A 16,042-nucleotide genomic window follows, 5' to 3' on the forward strand; every position below is an offset into this window, starting at 1 on the left:
CTAGTCACTCCGAAAGTCTTCCTCTATCGCTGGATATCGCTTCTTCTCCAGGGTCCCTGTCAGGGGCCTGGAGCTGCTGCCTCCAGGGGACTCCAGGAAGTTCTTGGGCTCGTTGGTGTGGTAGCTGCCCTTGTACCGGTACAGATAGATGTAGATGCTGTACAGACCTATGAACAGCAATATCACGGCCGCGGCGACGACAACTAGAGGGAGAAACGCACACAGTCAAGGTGTGGTTAAAACAACAGTGTGTAGCAAACAGCTGAAAACCCATTGTTCCTCACAGTAGGGTTCTATGACTCACGTTGGAATTGCCACTGTGAAAAGATGTACCTGTATCTCAGTGGATGATACAAATATCCCTTTCAATCAATACCATTGTGACTCAGCTGGTTCTCTGCCAAACTCACTTAACTTCCCTTTAGAGACAAGCCGTATCCTTTCTTATACAGCCACATATTGTTATGAGGGATCCATCCTTCTCAAAGGATGTCCAGTAACTGGAGGAGGTCGGCAAGGGGACAGCAGGACCGGCCCAGACATCAGAAGTCAAACTCACATGTTCTGCGTTACCATAACAACCCTGTACAGATGTATCCAGTACATTAAGCTGAAGCATATATCTGTGATGAATAGTGGAGGGAGGGGCAGCTCTAAATATAGTTGATCCGGGTGAGGATCTCAGACAGGGATAGAGTGCAGACTACAGGCTCTCTGAGCTGCTGTCCGATCCCATTTTCTTCGCCTCTCATGTTCAACAGATAAAAGAAAATACCCTTCTTTACATTCCAGCATTTGTTCTGGTACATGTCACATTTTTTGCTTTTAGCGTGAGGACGTAAAGCCTATTCTGGAATCTGATGGTCTCAGATTTTAGGATTAGGGGATTTTAGGAAAATGAAAATGAGAATTTCAACTACTGCTGATCTGTGTCAGTAGGGGAGAGAGAGGGGTAGCAAGAGGAAGAGAGAGAGAGAGAGAGAGGTAGCAAGAGGAAGAGAGAGAGAAAGAGAGAGGGGTAGCAAGAGGAAGAGAGAGAGAGAGGTAGCAAGAGGAAGAGAGAGAGAGAGAGAGAGAGAGAGAGAGGTAGCAAGAGGAAGCGAGAGAGAGGTAGCAAGAGGAAGAGAGAGAGAGAGAGAGAGAGAGAGAGGTAGCAAGAGGAAGAGAGAGAGAGGTAGCAAGAGGAAGAGAGAGAGTGGGAGAGAGAGAGAGAGAGAGAGAGAGAGGGGTAGCAAGAGGAAGAGAGAGAGAGAGAGAGGTAGCAAGAGGAAGAGAGAGAGAGAGGGAGGTAGCAAGAGGAAGAGAGAGAGTGAGAGAGAGAGAGAGAGAGAGAGAGGGAGGTAGCAAGAGGAAGAGAGAGAGAGAGAGAGAGAGAGAGAGGGGGACAGAGAGAGAGTGAGAGGAGGCTTCATCTGAATCTTGAGGTAAACTAAGGTCAGGACTCACAGATGGCAGACGACAGATGAACACTTACATGAATAGATGTCACAAAAATCATCAAAGTTTCATGAGAAATGAGACATTATTGTGAATCGTAAGCAGTAAAGACTTACCTGTCAACCAAAACAGGCCTAGGTCATCGTGGATATAGATGTATTCTGAAATTTTAAAAATACATCAATTATGTTATTATGGGGAATTTATATACTATCATCACTAGGTCATAATTGCTGATGGGATATGTAGTCCCATGTAAAGTAGATCTACTGATGGCTTCTGGGATATGTCGTCTCACCTATAGAAGTGAACCAGTGGTCCGCCTCCCAGGGGACATATCCATGGACAGGAGGGAAGGCCCCACAGTTAGACTCGGAGACGAAGCCCTGCACGGTGACCGGCGGTTCCGTCTCATTTGGCCGGAAGAGGGTCTTAAGAGGGGCGTAGATGTTGTACCTCACCCCAGATATACAGCCCACCAGACCAGGACTGTTATGCCTCTGGATCTCATAGTCAATGTCACCCACCTCTGAGGGGGTTAGAGAGAGGGACAGAGGAGTTACAATGTGCACATCCACCTCAACTAATTCCCAAACTTACAGTGGGACAACTGATACCTTACTTCCACGGGTAACAGTTTATTTGGATAGTCCATCTGTAGATGCTCCACAGACTATCAGTTACATTTCAACTATCTACTAACCCTAGTTCTAACCCTAAACTTAACCCTAACCCTAACCTTAACTCTTACCCTAACCATTATTCTAACCCTAACCGTAACCAGAGTATGGCCATCTGCAGAGCACCTACAGATGGACTCTCCGGACTATCCAGATAAAGTGTGATCAAATCAATTCTCAATAGGAAAGCAGAAATGTTTCAGCTGGGGGGGTGAAGTGTAATCTTACCCATCACTCTCCCCAGGAAGATGTTCTTGGGTGAGTCAAACCTGCCGTCCTCCACTAGGGTGATCTTCTCCACAATCGGCTCCATGTAGTCCACCTAGGAGTTACACACATCAACACAAACACAACCATAAACCTGTCAACACGAACAAACAAATCAAAGACTGAGAATACACAAATGCACACAACTCACAAACCAAGTAAAGTGGTACCAGAGCATCCTGGTTTGTGATTGACTGTTAAACGGTGGTGAAGGAGGTAGGTAGTGTTAACAGGTGTATACATTGGGGCGGAGCGTCAGCGTACCTGTGTCCTGATGGTCCTGTTGTGTCTGGTTATGTTGACGTAGTGGGGGTATCCATCTGCCAGGTTCCTGAAGGACAACTGGTACTTGTGGGTAATCAACCCCAACCTATACCTCATGTCTAAGGTTCCTGTGGAGGGATGGGGCAACAATACACTCCACAGTTCATAATGTAAGGCATTAAAACATTATATTTCCATTAACTATTGTGAGGAGTATGGCTTGTGGCTGCTTTGCGTATTGTCGTCTCTACCTTCTTGCCCTTTGTGGTGTTTTGTGCTGCTACCATGTTGTGCTGCTGCCATGTTGTGTTGCTATCATGTTGTTGTCATGTTGTGTTGCTACCATGCTGTGTTGTCATGTGTTGCTGCCATGTTGTTGTCATGTTGTGTTGCTACCATGTTGTTGTCATGTTGTGTTGCTACCATGCTGTGTTGTCATGTGTTGCTGCCTTGCTATGTTGTTGTCTTTAGGTCTCTCTTTATGTAGTGTTGTGGTGTCTCTTGTCGTGATGTGTGTTTTGTCCTATACATATATTTTTTTTTTAAATCCCAGCCCTCTCCCCGCAGGAGGCCTTTTGCCTTTTGGTAGGTCATCAAATACGAATATGTTCTTAACTGATTTGCCTAGTTAAAGAAAAAAAGTATAAAACACATTGTAAAGTACAGTGATATATTTTTGTCCAAGTCCTATCTTGCTTTGTGTTTCCACTCAAATAAATTGGATGACTGAAGAGCATACCACAGGAGGTTGGTGGCACCTTAATTGGGGAGGACAGGCTCGTGGTAATGGCTGGAGCGGAATCAGTGGAATGCCATTCCATTTGCAACCTTCCAGTCATCATTATGAGCCGTCCTCCCCTCAGCAGCCTCCTGTGGAGCATACAGTAATCCAACTTCAATCAGTGACAGTAAAATCTTCATTCAAAAGCCAGTTCAATTTGAACACTCTCTGCCTTGAACCATAATCACCCATAATGTTAAAGCGCTCCTCCCTGCCGAGCGTTCCTACCATCTTTCTTCAGGATGACAGCCATGTAGTCCTGGACGAAAGAGCTGATGTAGAGCAGTACAGCCGGTGTCTGGAAGGTACTGAAGCTGAACTCTATCTCATCACTGGTGTCGTTGTAGCCCAGGCTGAAGTTGTGGTAGTGGGGGTCCAGCCAGTTAGCCCACCACTCCTCATTGGTCGTAGGCTTCTTTCTGATGTTGTAGCGCAACCACGAGCCTATCTCAAAGTAGGCCCCAATGTCTAAGGGGGTACAAACAGGATCAAGTTGAGCTAAATGCCCATATTTGGTTATCACCAACACTGTCAAAATAAATCAAGGTTTTTGTTACTGTAACCCAGTATGCTTAAGGCCGTCATAGTGATTCTGGGGCTCCATGAAAAACCGAGGTAACCCAACCTGTGTGGAGCTCACCTTTGTGGCAGTAGAATCCGTCAAAGGCAGTGTTGCCGCAGTCACAGGTGTAGGCTGCGTAGCCCTCGATACACTGGGCGGCGTTTCGACACGGTATGGTCGCGTTCAGACACTGGCCCGTACAGTTCCGCCGTATACCCTGTTCCTCATTCGCTTTGCCTTCCAAGTTAAGGGTTACACCGTTCATTCGTAACCCTCGGAGGCAGCCCAGGAATGGCCACAGCGTGCGATTGGCTGCGCCTGGATATATTGGGACACCGTCGGTTAATCATCACATTGCAAAGTTGAGCATTTTGGATTAAGAAGAATAAATACGTGTTCGTTATAAGAAAATAAAAAAAACATCTGTTTCCCGTGCTGTAGTGCTGTTTAAACTCATAGGAATGGACTACATCAACCAATGGGAGAAGTCCAAAATCCTTGTCGACCACCACCCCGCCCTCCCCAGCCCCAGCGGCCAGGTGACGTACCCACGAGGAGAGGGTGTGTGAACTCCATGGTGACAAAGGTCTGGCCAGGGAAGCGTCTCACAGCCCATGGCTGATAGTCCACTTTGATCCTGGCTAACTTCACGTTGAGCTCTGCCTGGACAAAGTGCCACTCGTTGTCGTTTAGAGGCACCGGCGAGCGTAGCGTCACGTTGAGGATGCCGTCTCCCACCATGAATATGAAGACCAGGTTCTGGGTGGCTGGGAGAAGAAGAGACAAAACAGAATGAGGGATGAAATATATTATAGAAATAAATACCGGAAAATATTGATAATATCCTTTCTAAACCTTTTCATTCGTCAAGTTTCACAGCAACAAAACCTTTTGAAAATTGTAATTCGGAAATGATGTTTCCTGCCTTGGTCCTATGTGGCTTAGTCGGTAGAGCATGGCACTTACCGTGCCAAAGGTTGTGGGTTTGATTCCTGCTGGGGCCACCCGTATGTACTGTATATTTTATACACGCATGACTGTAAGTCACGTTGGAGAAAATCGTATTTTAAATAGTGTATATTATATGAGTAATTTCATGTGATTCACACTAGATAATCTGTGGTAATTTACTGTTGAGCTCAATGCGTATGAAGTTACGGAGCCAGTCGTCTGAGTTCTCCAGGAAGACTCCGTGGGGGCGGTAGGTTTTAAAGTGGAAGGAGATGTCGACGGTGCTGCCTGGCCTGAAGGTGGGGAACTCGATGTAGGTGGGCTTGGTGAACGATATGGTATTCCAGATGCTCCCTGTGAGTACAAAGAGGCCATGAGAGCCAAACCAGAACCACGATAAACAATCATTTGACTAATTATATACCGCAGAATGGTTTAACTACAACTCACTGTCGCCGTGGCAACGTAGGGGCCCGAGGCTGATGTGGGCCTTTGACCCCGTCCTGTTGGTGTCCCCCACCACCACCTTCCTCACTGGGAGGTGGTCCTTCCACATCAGATAGCCCTTGTCTGAGTACCTGCACAATAGGTTCCATTTGTACAGTAATGTATATCAATCTATGGAAACACTTTTCTAAAAGTTATAGAAAATAGTCTTTCAAATCCTTTCTCTCTCACCATTGGCGGTAGTCAGCGTCACAGTTACAGTGAAACCTGGCATCAGTGCAGGTCTGGTTGATAGCACAGCCACACTTCCCACTCTCAGGGAAAGCCCCGCCCCAGTACTCGTGACTCTCGTTATTTCTACCAATCCAGAAACTGTACGGTCTCCCATCTGAATGACATGACAATAGAGCAATGGAATATGATTATTATGATTTCATCATTGAAATGTCCTATGATATATATACAAATAGGTACAGATTCAGGTGCTTTCAATAGCTACCTTTGCCCATAGGCCCTAACCACTCCTACTCACTGTGCCTGTTGAGGATGCGTGACTTGTAGCAGGAGTAGTCGATCCACTGTTCACAGTACATGGAGGTGTTGGCCAGTGCTGTGACATCGTCCCAAGAGGCATTCCAGTAGTTGACATCTCCTATGTAAGGACGGTCCACCGTGCTACCGGTCACCTTGATACCGTTGATACGGTCATGCATCACTATCGTCCATGCCTTGTCGGCTTTGTCAACAGACAAGGAAGGGGTTGAAATTAAAGGGTAAAAATGTATGATTGTGTAAGTGAGAAAGAGAGAGAACTAGCGAGAGACAAAGTGAGAGAAAGCACATCTACTACTGAGGAATCTGTTTTTGTGCCATGCTGTGTCCAGAGAACTGATATTATCACAGACAGCTCTAATGCAGTAGACCCTGACTAATCTAAGGGATTTACATAGAACCTACAGTAATAGATTTTGGTTAATTGGATAGGATTGGATGGAGAATACTCTGTCCCCACAACCAATTACTGATCTGGCCCCAAACTGGTTCTCCATTGTCCTTGTTGGAGTTCATTATTCCATGATCAACATCCAACAGATGTGGCCCTGCTGTCTCCTCTGCTGCTGCTGCTGTTGCCTTTTCATTCCTCATGGAACACACAGTCATCATTCACCTCAACCTGAACACAGTTTAATATCAGGGTCTCTGCCTCAACATGTTCAATAACAGTCCATTTCTGAAAGGTACTGTAAGCACTGACTACCGTTATGTTCGATATGCACCATGGAATCATGTTGGTCGGATGGTATAATATAATTGTATACTAGTACATGTTATGAATGCATAAAAATGCATTTGACAAGCCAGTTACTCACATTTCATCGTGCAGTACACCTCGAATGGTTTCAAGGGTCCACTCAGGTCCGGGTCTATGGTATAATTCCCTGACCAGGATTTGCCAGTAAGTCTGTAGGCCTCACACGACTCTTTGTAGACCGCTGTTGGGAAAGAGAGAAGCAGAAGTCGTATTTTAACTTACACCAGCAAGGTTTTAATGATGACATGGGTCTGTCTCACACTACCGCAGGATATAGGCCTCAACAAACTGGTTGTTATACTGGCGAGGTTACGACAACATGCTGTCATTAGTACTCGCAAACAACATTAGGCTCTCTCAGGAAATACTCACACATATGGCACACCTCCCCTTTGTAGCCTGTGTTCTCACACAGACATATGAAGTCATCCCAGGACTGGATGCATCTGCCCTCGTGTTCACAGGGGTTTGGAGTACATCTAGAGAGCACACGATGCAGGAGTGTGGGTAAAAGTGAAATGGGGCATGTACATTTTTCCACATTTTGTTACGTTACAGCCTTTTCTAAAATGGATTACATTATTGTTTTCCCTCAACAATCTACACACAATACCCCATAATGAGAAAGCGAGAAAAAAAATGTTGACATTTTTGCAAATTTATTACAAATACAAAACAGAAATACCTTATTTACATAAATATTCAGACCATTTGCTATGAAACTCAAAATTAAGCTCTGGTGCTTCCTGTTTCCATTTATCATCCTTAAGATGTTTCTACAACTTGATTGGAGTCCACCTGTGGTAAATTAAATTGATTGGAAATGATTTGGAAAGGCACACACCTGTCTATATAAGGTCCCACAGCTGACAGTGCATGTCAGTTAAAAAACCAAACCGTAAGGTCAAAGGAATTGTGCGTAGAGCTCCGAGACAGGATTGTGTCAAAGCACAGATCTGGGGAAGGGTACCAAAACATTTCTGCAGCATTGAAGGTCTCAAGAACACAGTGTCCGCCATCATGTTTAAATGGAAGAAGTTTGGAACCACCAAGACTCTTCCTAGACTCGCCCGGCCAAACTGAGCAATTGGGGGAGAAGGGCCTTGGTCAGGGAGATGACCAAGAATCTGATGGTCACTCTGACAGAGCTCCAGAGTTCCTCTGCGGAGATGGGAGAACCTTCCAGAAGAACAACCATCTCTGCAGCACACCAACAATCAGGCCTTTATGGTAGAGTTGCCAGACGGAAGCCACTCCTCAGTAAAAGGCACATGACAGCCCGCTAGGAGTTTGCCAAAAGGCACCTAAAAGACTCTGAGACCACTAGAAACAAGATTCTCTGGTCCGATGAAACCAAGATTGAACTCTTTGGCCTGAATGCCAAGAGTCACGTCTGGAGAAAACCTGGCACCATCCCTACGGTGAAGCATGGTGGTGGCAGCATCATGCTGTGGGGATGTTCAGTGACGCTCCCATTCCAACATGACAGAGCTTGAGAGGATCTGCAGAGAAGAATGGGAGTAACTCCCCAAATACAGGTGTGCCAAGCTTGTAGCGTCATACCCAAGAAGACTCAAGGCTGTAATCGCTGCCAAAGGTGCTTCAACAAAGTTGGGTCTGAATACTTATGTAAATATGATATTTAATTTTATTTATCTTTTGCTAATTATTCCAAAAACCTGTTTTTGCTTTGCATTATGGGGTATTGTGTGTAGATTGATGAAGAGAAAAAAATATTTAATACATTTTTTGAATAAGTCTGTGATATAACAAAATGTGGAAAAAGTCAAGGGGTCTGAATACTTTCTGCATGCTCTGTACACTAGTACACAAAACATCTCTTTCCATGACATAGACTGACCAGGTGAATCCATGTGAAAGCTATAATCCCTTATTGATGTCACTTGTTAAATAAAGGGGAGGAGACAGGTTATCAAAGGATTTTTACGTCTTGAGACAATTGAGAGATATGGATTGTGTGAGCCATTCAGAGGTTGTGTAGTATTCACACAAGTCCAAATGCACACAGCATCATAACTTGAGATATTTGAAACATTCTGTGAATACCAGCGCATTTATGAGCGCATTCGATGCAGATCAGGGGAGAGGGGGACTATAACGGGGATTTACAGTAGGATACTGAACACTATTGTGCTGTTTCCTGTTGTTGGAAGACCAAAGCGAAAAATAATATGACGATTGGGGCACACAAGTGATGTTTGATGATAATCATAGATGCATTTTTGTCCAATAAATAAATGGCTTACATGGACACGTGGTTTTGGTTAGGAATTTTAGTTTGTTTGATATTTGGCAATGTTAAACCAACCGAACTAAATGAAAAAAAATACAATGTAACAAATAATTGAACTATAGATCAAAAACTGTGTGTGAAAACACTCGGAAACACCAGGAAACCAGGAAGACTCTGAACCACCAAGGTTGACTGCTCCACAGACATAGTCATGCTGATAGCCTCGTGAAACAGAGCAGGAGAAAGTATCATAAATCATAAAGCAGATAAATATGTAACATACTGATGTAAGCATGTGACACGAATACAAACTAGAACACAATGGTTTCGAAGACAATGGTCTTTGCACGTGATTTTGGAGAGAAACTAGCGCTCGCCCCGAACCTTTTTCATATAAAAGGAGGGGAGAAATGGAGGAGGAGAAAGGAGTGATTGTAGAAAACGGTGGACTGAAGTTTAGTGTTACATGGGATGGTCTTACATTGACATTTTTCTAAAATGTTGATCTCGCAAACGTTTTGCAGTAAGAGAGGTTACATGTGGCGTGTCCATCAAAATACTTTATACCATAACATGGATCCTACTCTGATGTAAATAATCCTCCCAGTCCAGACAGGTGCATTCAACTGAGAATAGCCCGTCATCAACCGGTACTACATCTCCTGGAGGTGTCTGAGTGTTATATGTCCCATGTCTGTCATAGGGGCTGAGATGAGAGGCCTTCTCAGAATGATTCATCCCTATAGCAATGAGCCTTGACTCCTATAGCAATGAGCCTTGACTGTCTGTCACATTGGTCCATCAGGAATCAGGATGGAACATTCCAACACTATCTCTGTACTCCACTGATATTACAAGTCTGAGTATAGTGTTCAGAAAGCATCCAATCAGTTTACCCATGGATTCATCATGGATACTGTATGTAACCTTTGCCCTTGTGCTACTATTGTCTAGCCCAGGCCTGGGCCACGGCCAGCCCACGACCTGATTCAATACGGCTCGCAGAATCATGCTCAGATAACGTAAAGAATTTGCGATAGTAAAGTTTGGAAAAACGTATTTGTTATTCAAATTAAAAGCCCAATGAATACTCACCTTTTGTGTAATGATTTAACTCCTACCGCTTGTGGGACATTTATTTTGAAGGCACGTATAAATAACAACTGCAAGAGGACAGACTGTGACTGACGGGCTGACACACGTCACAGTTACAAATAGCAGCTAGCTAGAAATTGTGAAAAAATGAGTTTTTCAAAGATTTCAAAGGAAAGGAAAGTAGACAACGAATGTAGGGTGTTCCAGCAAGAGTGGACATCGAAATATTTCTTTATTGAGGTATCAGGGAAAGCTGTGCGCTTAGTGTGCAAAAAGAGCATCGCTGTCTTGAAAGACTACAACTTGTCCCGACACTTCCAGACAAAGCATGCAGAGAAATATAGGAATATGTCTTCTGAGCAGAGGGCAGGTGCATTTTGCTTTCTCCGTTGCAAAAGCAGCAAGGACTTGTCACAAAACTGCACTCAGCAAACGACAGAATTGCGAGAGCTAGCTATGAACTGTCCTACAAAATTGCTAAACATAGCAAGCCATTCGCTGAGGGTGAATTCATTAAAGAATGTTTAATTGACTCTGCAGCAATACTTTGCCCCGACAATAAAGAGCTGCTTGAAAATGTTTCCCTGTCAAGAGGAACAGTGACACGGCGTGTTGAGAATATGAAAAGCAGTTGAAAGGTAAAGGATTTCACCTATTTCTCTGGCCCTGGACGAGAGCAGTGATGCACGTGACACGACGCTGCGTGTTGATTTGTTGATATTCTTACCAGGCATAAGCCCAGACCTTGAAATTACAGACGAGTTTGCTTCAGTTCGCAGTCAATGAAGAGCACAACCACAAGGAAAGGTTTATTGGAGGAGGTTAATAAGTATGTGGCAAAGCTGGGACTGAGTTTTGAAAAGTTATCCTGTGTGACCACTGATGGGTGCCCAAACATGACAGGAAAAAACATTGGCCTTTTGAAAAGGATACAAGATCAAGTAGCTGAGCTGAGCTGAACCCAGATCAGAAAGTGATTGCATAATTCATCTGGAAGTGCTCTGTAAATGTTTATGAAAATAAGCCATGTTGTGGATACAGTCACTAAAGTGGTAAACTTCATAAGAGCAACATCTTTAAACCACAGGCAGTTTGTCTCACTGTTGGCAGAGACAGAGTTGGGTCATGCAGATCTCCCTTACCACACAAACGTGAGATGGCTGAGTTTGGGGAAGGTGTTGAAAAGGGTGTGGGACCTGAAGTCAGAGATGGATTAAGAATAATTGGCTGATAAAGAATAATTGGCTGATTTTGCCTTTACTGTGGACATCATGGCCCTCATGAATTAACTGAATTCCAAACTACAAGGGAAGGGCCTTTTTGCACATCAGATGTACAGCCTTGTCAAAGCCTTCTAGGGAGAATTATTCCTCCTGACCCGCCCAGTAGAAGCCAACAATCTCACCCACCTTCCCACACTACTAGTCTGTTCCCTATTAGATGACCAGCAGGAGAAGTATACTTCGCTGCTGCATGCTTTGAACGGGGAGTTTTATTGTCGTTTTGAGGATTTCAAAGTGTTGGAAAATGACATGCTGTTGGTTTCCTCTCCTTTCACCTTCAATGTGGATCAAGCTCCCACTGACCTGCAACTTGAGCTTATCGATCTTCAGTCTGATGCAGTGATTGGAGAACTACTCAAAACAATGTCACTGACGAGGTTCTAATGCATCTCTTGATGAACAAAACTTTCCAAAGATTAGGAGTCATGCTCAGAAGACGTTTGTAGTGTTTGGGTCAACCTATGTATGTGAACAGACATTTTCAGTGATGAAATATAGCAAGTCAAGGCACAGATCATCTCTTACTGACTCACCTCTCAGCAATCCTGCGCATAGCGACAGAAACTATACCTGACTTCACTGCTCTAGTCAATGCCCATCAGAGACTTCACTCCTCACACTGATTGAGTAGTGTAAATGTAATGTTGAGCTCTCTCTCTGTCTTGTATTTTGTACATACTCGTTAACAAGAGTTCTGTCCGTGGTGCTGAAAGCACAGTGTACTTTTCCCTCCATGTAGTTCATTGTCTGTTTAATAAAGAAAATACCTACCAAAAGGAGAACATGGATGTGGTTTATTTCTGTGCATAAAATAAGTAGCATGTCTGGATGTGATTTACAGTAGATATATCTGTCAACACAGTCATACACATGATGTATAATCCTGTAATATGGTTCTGGCCCGCGATGGCAAAAATATATTCTAATGTGGCCCTCCATGGAAAATAATTGCCCAGGCCTGTCCTAGCATGTTGCAAACAAACCATTTCACCATAATATCTTAGTCTGTGCCCCTCCCCTTCTGCCAACCTCCTCCTCCGTATATATGTCTCTGATGACCCCTTCCTCTGCTCTATATGTCACTGATGCCCCCTACCTGTCAGTGATACCACAGGTGCCCAATAACAGTTCAGCGTAGCGTCCCCAGCGTCGCTGCAGGATGATGTCGATGTCCACCGGCTCGTTGTCGATAAAGATCTGCTGCATGCAGCCGTGGAAGTGGTTCAGCTTGGTCTCACACTTCCTGATCGTATTGTTAGTCTTCGGACACCCTGAGGATCAAAGCACAGAGGGAGGTGTGAAGATATGTTCCTATTGGGTTGTCATTTTGAGAGTGAGAACATCAAAATGGTGGCTAGTGGTTAAGAGCGTTGGGCCAGTAACGGAATGGTCACTGGTTGAAATCTCAAAGCTGACTAGGTGATACATCTGCTGATGTGCCCTTGAGCAAGGCACTTAACCCTAATTGCTCCTGTAAGTCTCTCTGGATAAGAGTGTCTGCTAAATGTCAACAACAAAAAAAAATTAAATATACAGTGCATTGCGAAAGTATTCGGCCCCCTTGAACTTTGCGACCTTTTGCCACATTTCAGGCTTCAAACATAAAGATATAAAACTGTATTTTTTTGTGAAGAATCAACAACAAGTGGGACACAATCATGAAGTGGAATGACATTTATTGGATATTTCAAACTTTTTTAACAAATCAAAAACTGAAAAATTGTGCGTGCAAAATTATTCAGCCTCCTTAAGTTAATACTTTGTAGCGCCACCTTTTGTTTTCGATTACAGCTGTAAGTCGCTTGGGGTATGTCTCTATCAGTTTTGCACATCGAGAGACTGACATTTTTTCCCATTCCTCCTTGCAAAACAGCTCGAGCTCAGTGAGGTTGGATGGAGAGCATTTGTGAACAGCAGTTTTCAGTTCTTTCCACAGATTCTCGATTGGATTCAGGTCTGGACTTTGACTTGGCCATTCTAACACCTGGATATGTTTATTTTTGAACCATTCCATTGTAGATTTTGCTTTATGTTTTGGATCATTGTCTTGTTGGAAGACAAATCTCTGTCCCAGTCTCAGGTCTTTTGCAGACTCCATCAGGTTTTCTTCCAGAATGGTCCTGTATTTGGCTCCATCCATCTTCCCATCAATTTTAACCATCTTCCCTGTCCCTGCTGAAGAAAAGCAGGCCCAAACCATGATGCTGCCACCACCATGTTTGACATTGGGGATGGTGTCTTCAGGGTGATGAGCTGTGTTGCTTTTACGCCAAACATAACATCTTGCATTGTTGCCAAAAAGTTCAATTTTGGTTTCATCTGACCAGAGCACCTTCTTCCACATGCTTGGTGTGTCTCCCAGGTGGCTTGTGGCAAACTTTAAACTACACTTTTTATGGATATCTTTAAGAAATGGCTTTCTTCTTGCCACTCTTCCATAAAGGCCAGATTTGTGCAATATACGACTGATTGTTGTCCTATGGACAGAGTCTCCCACCTCAGCTGTAGATCTCTGCAGTTCATCCAGAGTGATCATGGGCCTCTTGGCTGCATCTCTGATCAGTCTTCTCCTTGTACGAGCTGAAAGTTTAGAGGGACGGCCAGGTCTTGGTAGATTTGCAGTGGTCTGATACTCCTTCCATTTCAATATTATCGCTTGCACAGTGCTCCTTGGGATGTTTAAAGCTTGGGAAATCTTTTTGTATCCAAATCCGGCTTTAAACTTCTTCACAACAGTATCTCGGACCTGCCTGGTGTGTTCCTTGTTCTTCATGATGCTCTCTGCACGGACCTCTGACACTATCACAGTGCAGGTGCATTTATACGGAGACTTGATTACACACAGGTGGATTGTATTTATCATCATTAGTCATTTCGGTCAACATTGGATCATTCAGAGATCCTCACTGAACTTCTGGAGAGAGTTTGCTGCACTGAAAGTAAAGGGGCTGAATAATTTTGCACGCCCAATTTTTCAGTTTTTGATTTGTTAAAAAAGTTTGAAATATCCAATAAATGTCGTTCCACTTCATGATTGTGTCCCACTTGTTGTTGATTCTTCACAAAAAAATACAGTTTTATATCTTTATGTTGAAGCCTGAAATGTGGCAAAAGGTCGCAAAGTTCAAGGGGGCCGAATACTTCCGCAATGCACTGTAAAACAAATGATGTAGATGAACAGTGTTCTGGTATATAAGAGCAAAAGTAGTGCACTATAAAGGGAATTGGGTGCCATTTGGGACGTAGCCCAGGTCTGGTCAACAGCTCACTTCCAGTGGTTGCTCTCTACTTCCGGCGCCGACAGAGATGGCCGCCTCGCTTCGCGTTCCTAGGAAACTATGCAGTTTTTTGTTTTTTTACGTGTTATTTCTTACCCCAGGTCATCTTAGGTTTCATCACATACAGTCGAGAAGAACTACTGAATATAAGATCAGCGTCAACTCACCATCAGTACGACCAAGAATACGCTTTTCGCGACGCGGATCCTGTGCTCTGCCTTACAAACAGGACAACGGAGTGGATCCCATGCAGCGACCCAAAAAAACGACTCCGAAAAAGAGGGAAACGAGGCGGTCTTCTGGTCAGACTCCGGAGACGGGCACATCGTGCACCATTCCCTAGCATTCTTCTTGCCAATGTCCAGTCTCTTGACAACAAGGTTGATGAAATCCGAGCAAGGGTAGCATTCCAGAGGGACATCAGAGACTGTAACGTTCTTTGCTTCACGGAAACGTGGCTTACTGGAGAGACGCTATCCGAAGCGGTGCAGCCAACAGGTTTCTCCACGCATCGCGCAGACAGGAAAAAACATCTTTCTGGTAAAAAGAGGGGCGGGGGCGTATGCCTTATGACTAACGTGACATGGTGTGATGAAAGAAACATACAGGAACTCAAATCCTTCTGTTCACCTGATTTAGAATTCCTCACAATCAAATGTAGACCGCATTATCTACCAAGAGAATTCTCTTCGATTATAATCACAGCCGTATATATCCCCCCCCAAGCAGACACATCGTTGGCTCTGAATGAACTTTATTTGACTCTTTGCAAACTGGAAACCATTTATCCGGAGGCTGCATTCATTGTAGCTGGGGATTTTAACAAGGCTAATCTGAAAACAAGACTCCCCAAATTTTATCAGCATATCGATTGCGCAACCAGGGGTGGAAAGACCTTGGATCATTGTTACTCTAACTTCCGCGACGCATATAAGGCCCTGCCCCGCCCCCCTTTCGGAAAAGCTGACCACGACTCCATTTTGTTGATCCCTGCCTACAGACAGAAACTAAAACAAGAGGCTCCCACGCTGAGGTCTATCCAACGCTGGTCCGACCAAGCTGACTCCACACTCCAAGACTGCTTCCATCACGTGGACTGGGACATGTTTCGTATTGCGTCAGACAACAACATTGACGAATACGCTGATTCGGTGTGCGAGTTCATTAGAACGTGCGTTGAAGATGTCGTTCCCATAGCAACGATTAAAACATTCCCTAACCAGAAACCGTGGATTGATGGCAGCATTCGTGTGAAACTGAAAGCGCGAACCACTGCTTTTAATCAGGGCAAGGTGTCTGGTAACATGACCGAATACAAACAGTGCAGCTATTCCCTCCGCAAGGCTATCAAACAAGCTAAGCGTCAGTACAGAGACAAAGTAGAATCTCAATTCAACGGCTCAGACACAAGAGGCATGTGGCAGGGTCTAC

At 44.3% G+C, this 16,042-nt stretch overlaps 1 protein-coding gene across 1 annotated transcript in view; it reads right to left on the reverse strand.

Moving 5' to 3' along the window:
- Window positions 1-16,042, reverse strand: part of LOC139421191 (contactin-associated protein 1-like) — a 28,968-nt gene continuing 12,926 nt past the window's right edge. Inside the window, exons 10-24 of the mRNA XM_071171826.1 lie at window positions 12,430-12,604; window positions 7,074-7,180; window positions 6,760-6,882; window positions 5,922-6,125; window positions 5,621-5,777; window positions 5,393-5,520; window positions 5,123-5,296; window positions 4,540-4,758; window positions 4,070-4,309; window positions 3,658-3,897; window positions 2,649-2,776; window positions 2,346-2,439; window positions 1,736-1,966; window positions 1,554-1,598; window positions 1-203 (exon numbers count right to left, since the gene is read on the reverse strand). Of these exons, the coding sequence (XP_071027927.1) occupies window positions 1-203; window positions 1,554-1,598; window positions 1,736-1,966; window positions 2,346-2,439; window positions 2,649-2,776; window positions 3,658-3,897; window positions 4,070-4,309; window positions 4,540-4,758; window positions 5,123-5,296; window positions 5,393-5,520; window positions 5,621-5,777; window positions 5,922-6,125; window positions 6,760-6,882; window positions 7,074-7,180; window positions 12,430-12,604 (2,468 nt within the window). The remainder of the gene's footprint in view (window positions 204-1,553; window positions 1,599-1,735; window positions 1,967-2,345; window positions 2,440-2,648; window positions 2,777-3,657; window positions 3,898-4,069; window positions 4,310-4,539; window positions 4,759-5,122; window positions 5,297-5,392; window positions 5,521-5,620; window positions 5,778-5,921; window positions 6,126-6,759; window positions 6,883-7,073; window positions 7,181-12,429; window positions 12,605-16,042) is intronic.

Source organism: Oncorhynchus clarkii, chromosome 12, assembly GCF_045791955.1.
Source record: "Oncorhynchus clarkii lewisi isolate Uvic-CL-2024 chromosome 12, UVic_Ocla_1.0, whole genome shotgun sequence".
NCBI lineage: Eukaryota > Metazoa > Chordata > Actinopteri > Salmoniformes > Salmonidae > Oncorhynchus > Oncorhynchus clarkii.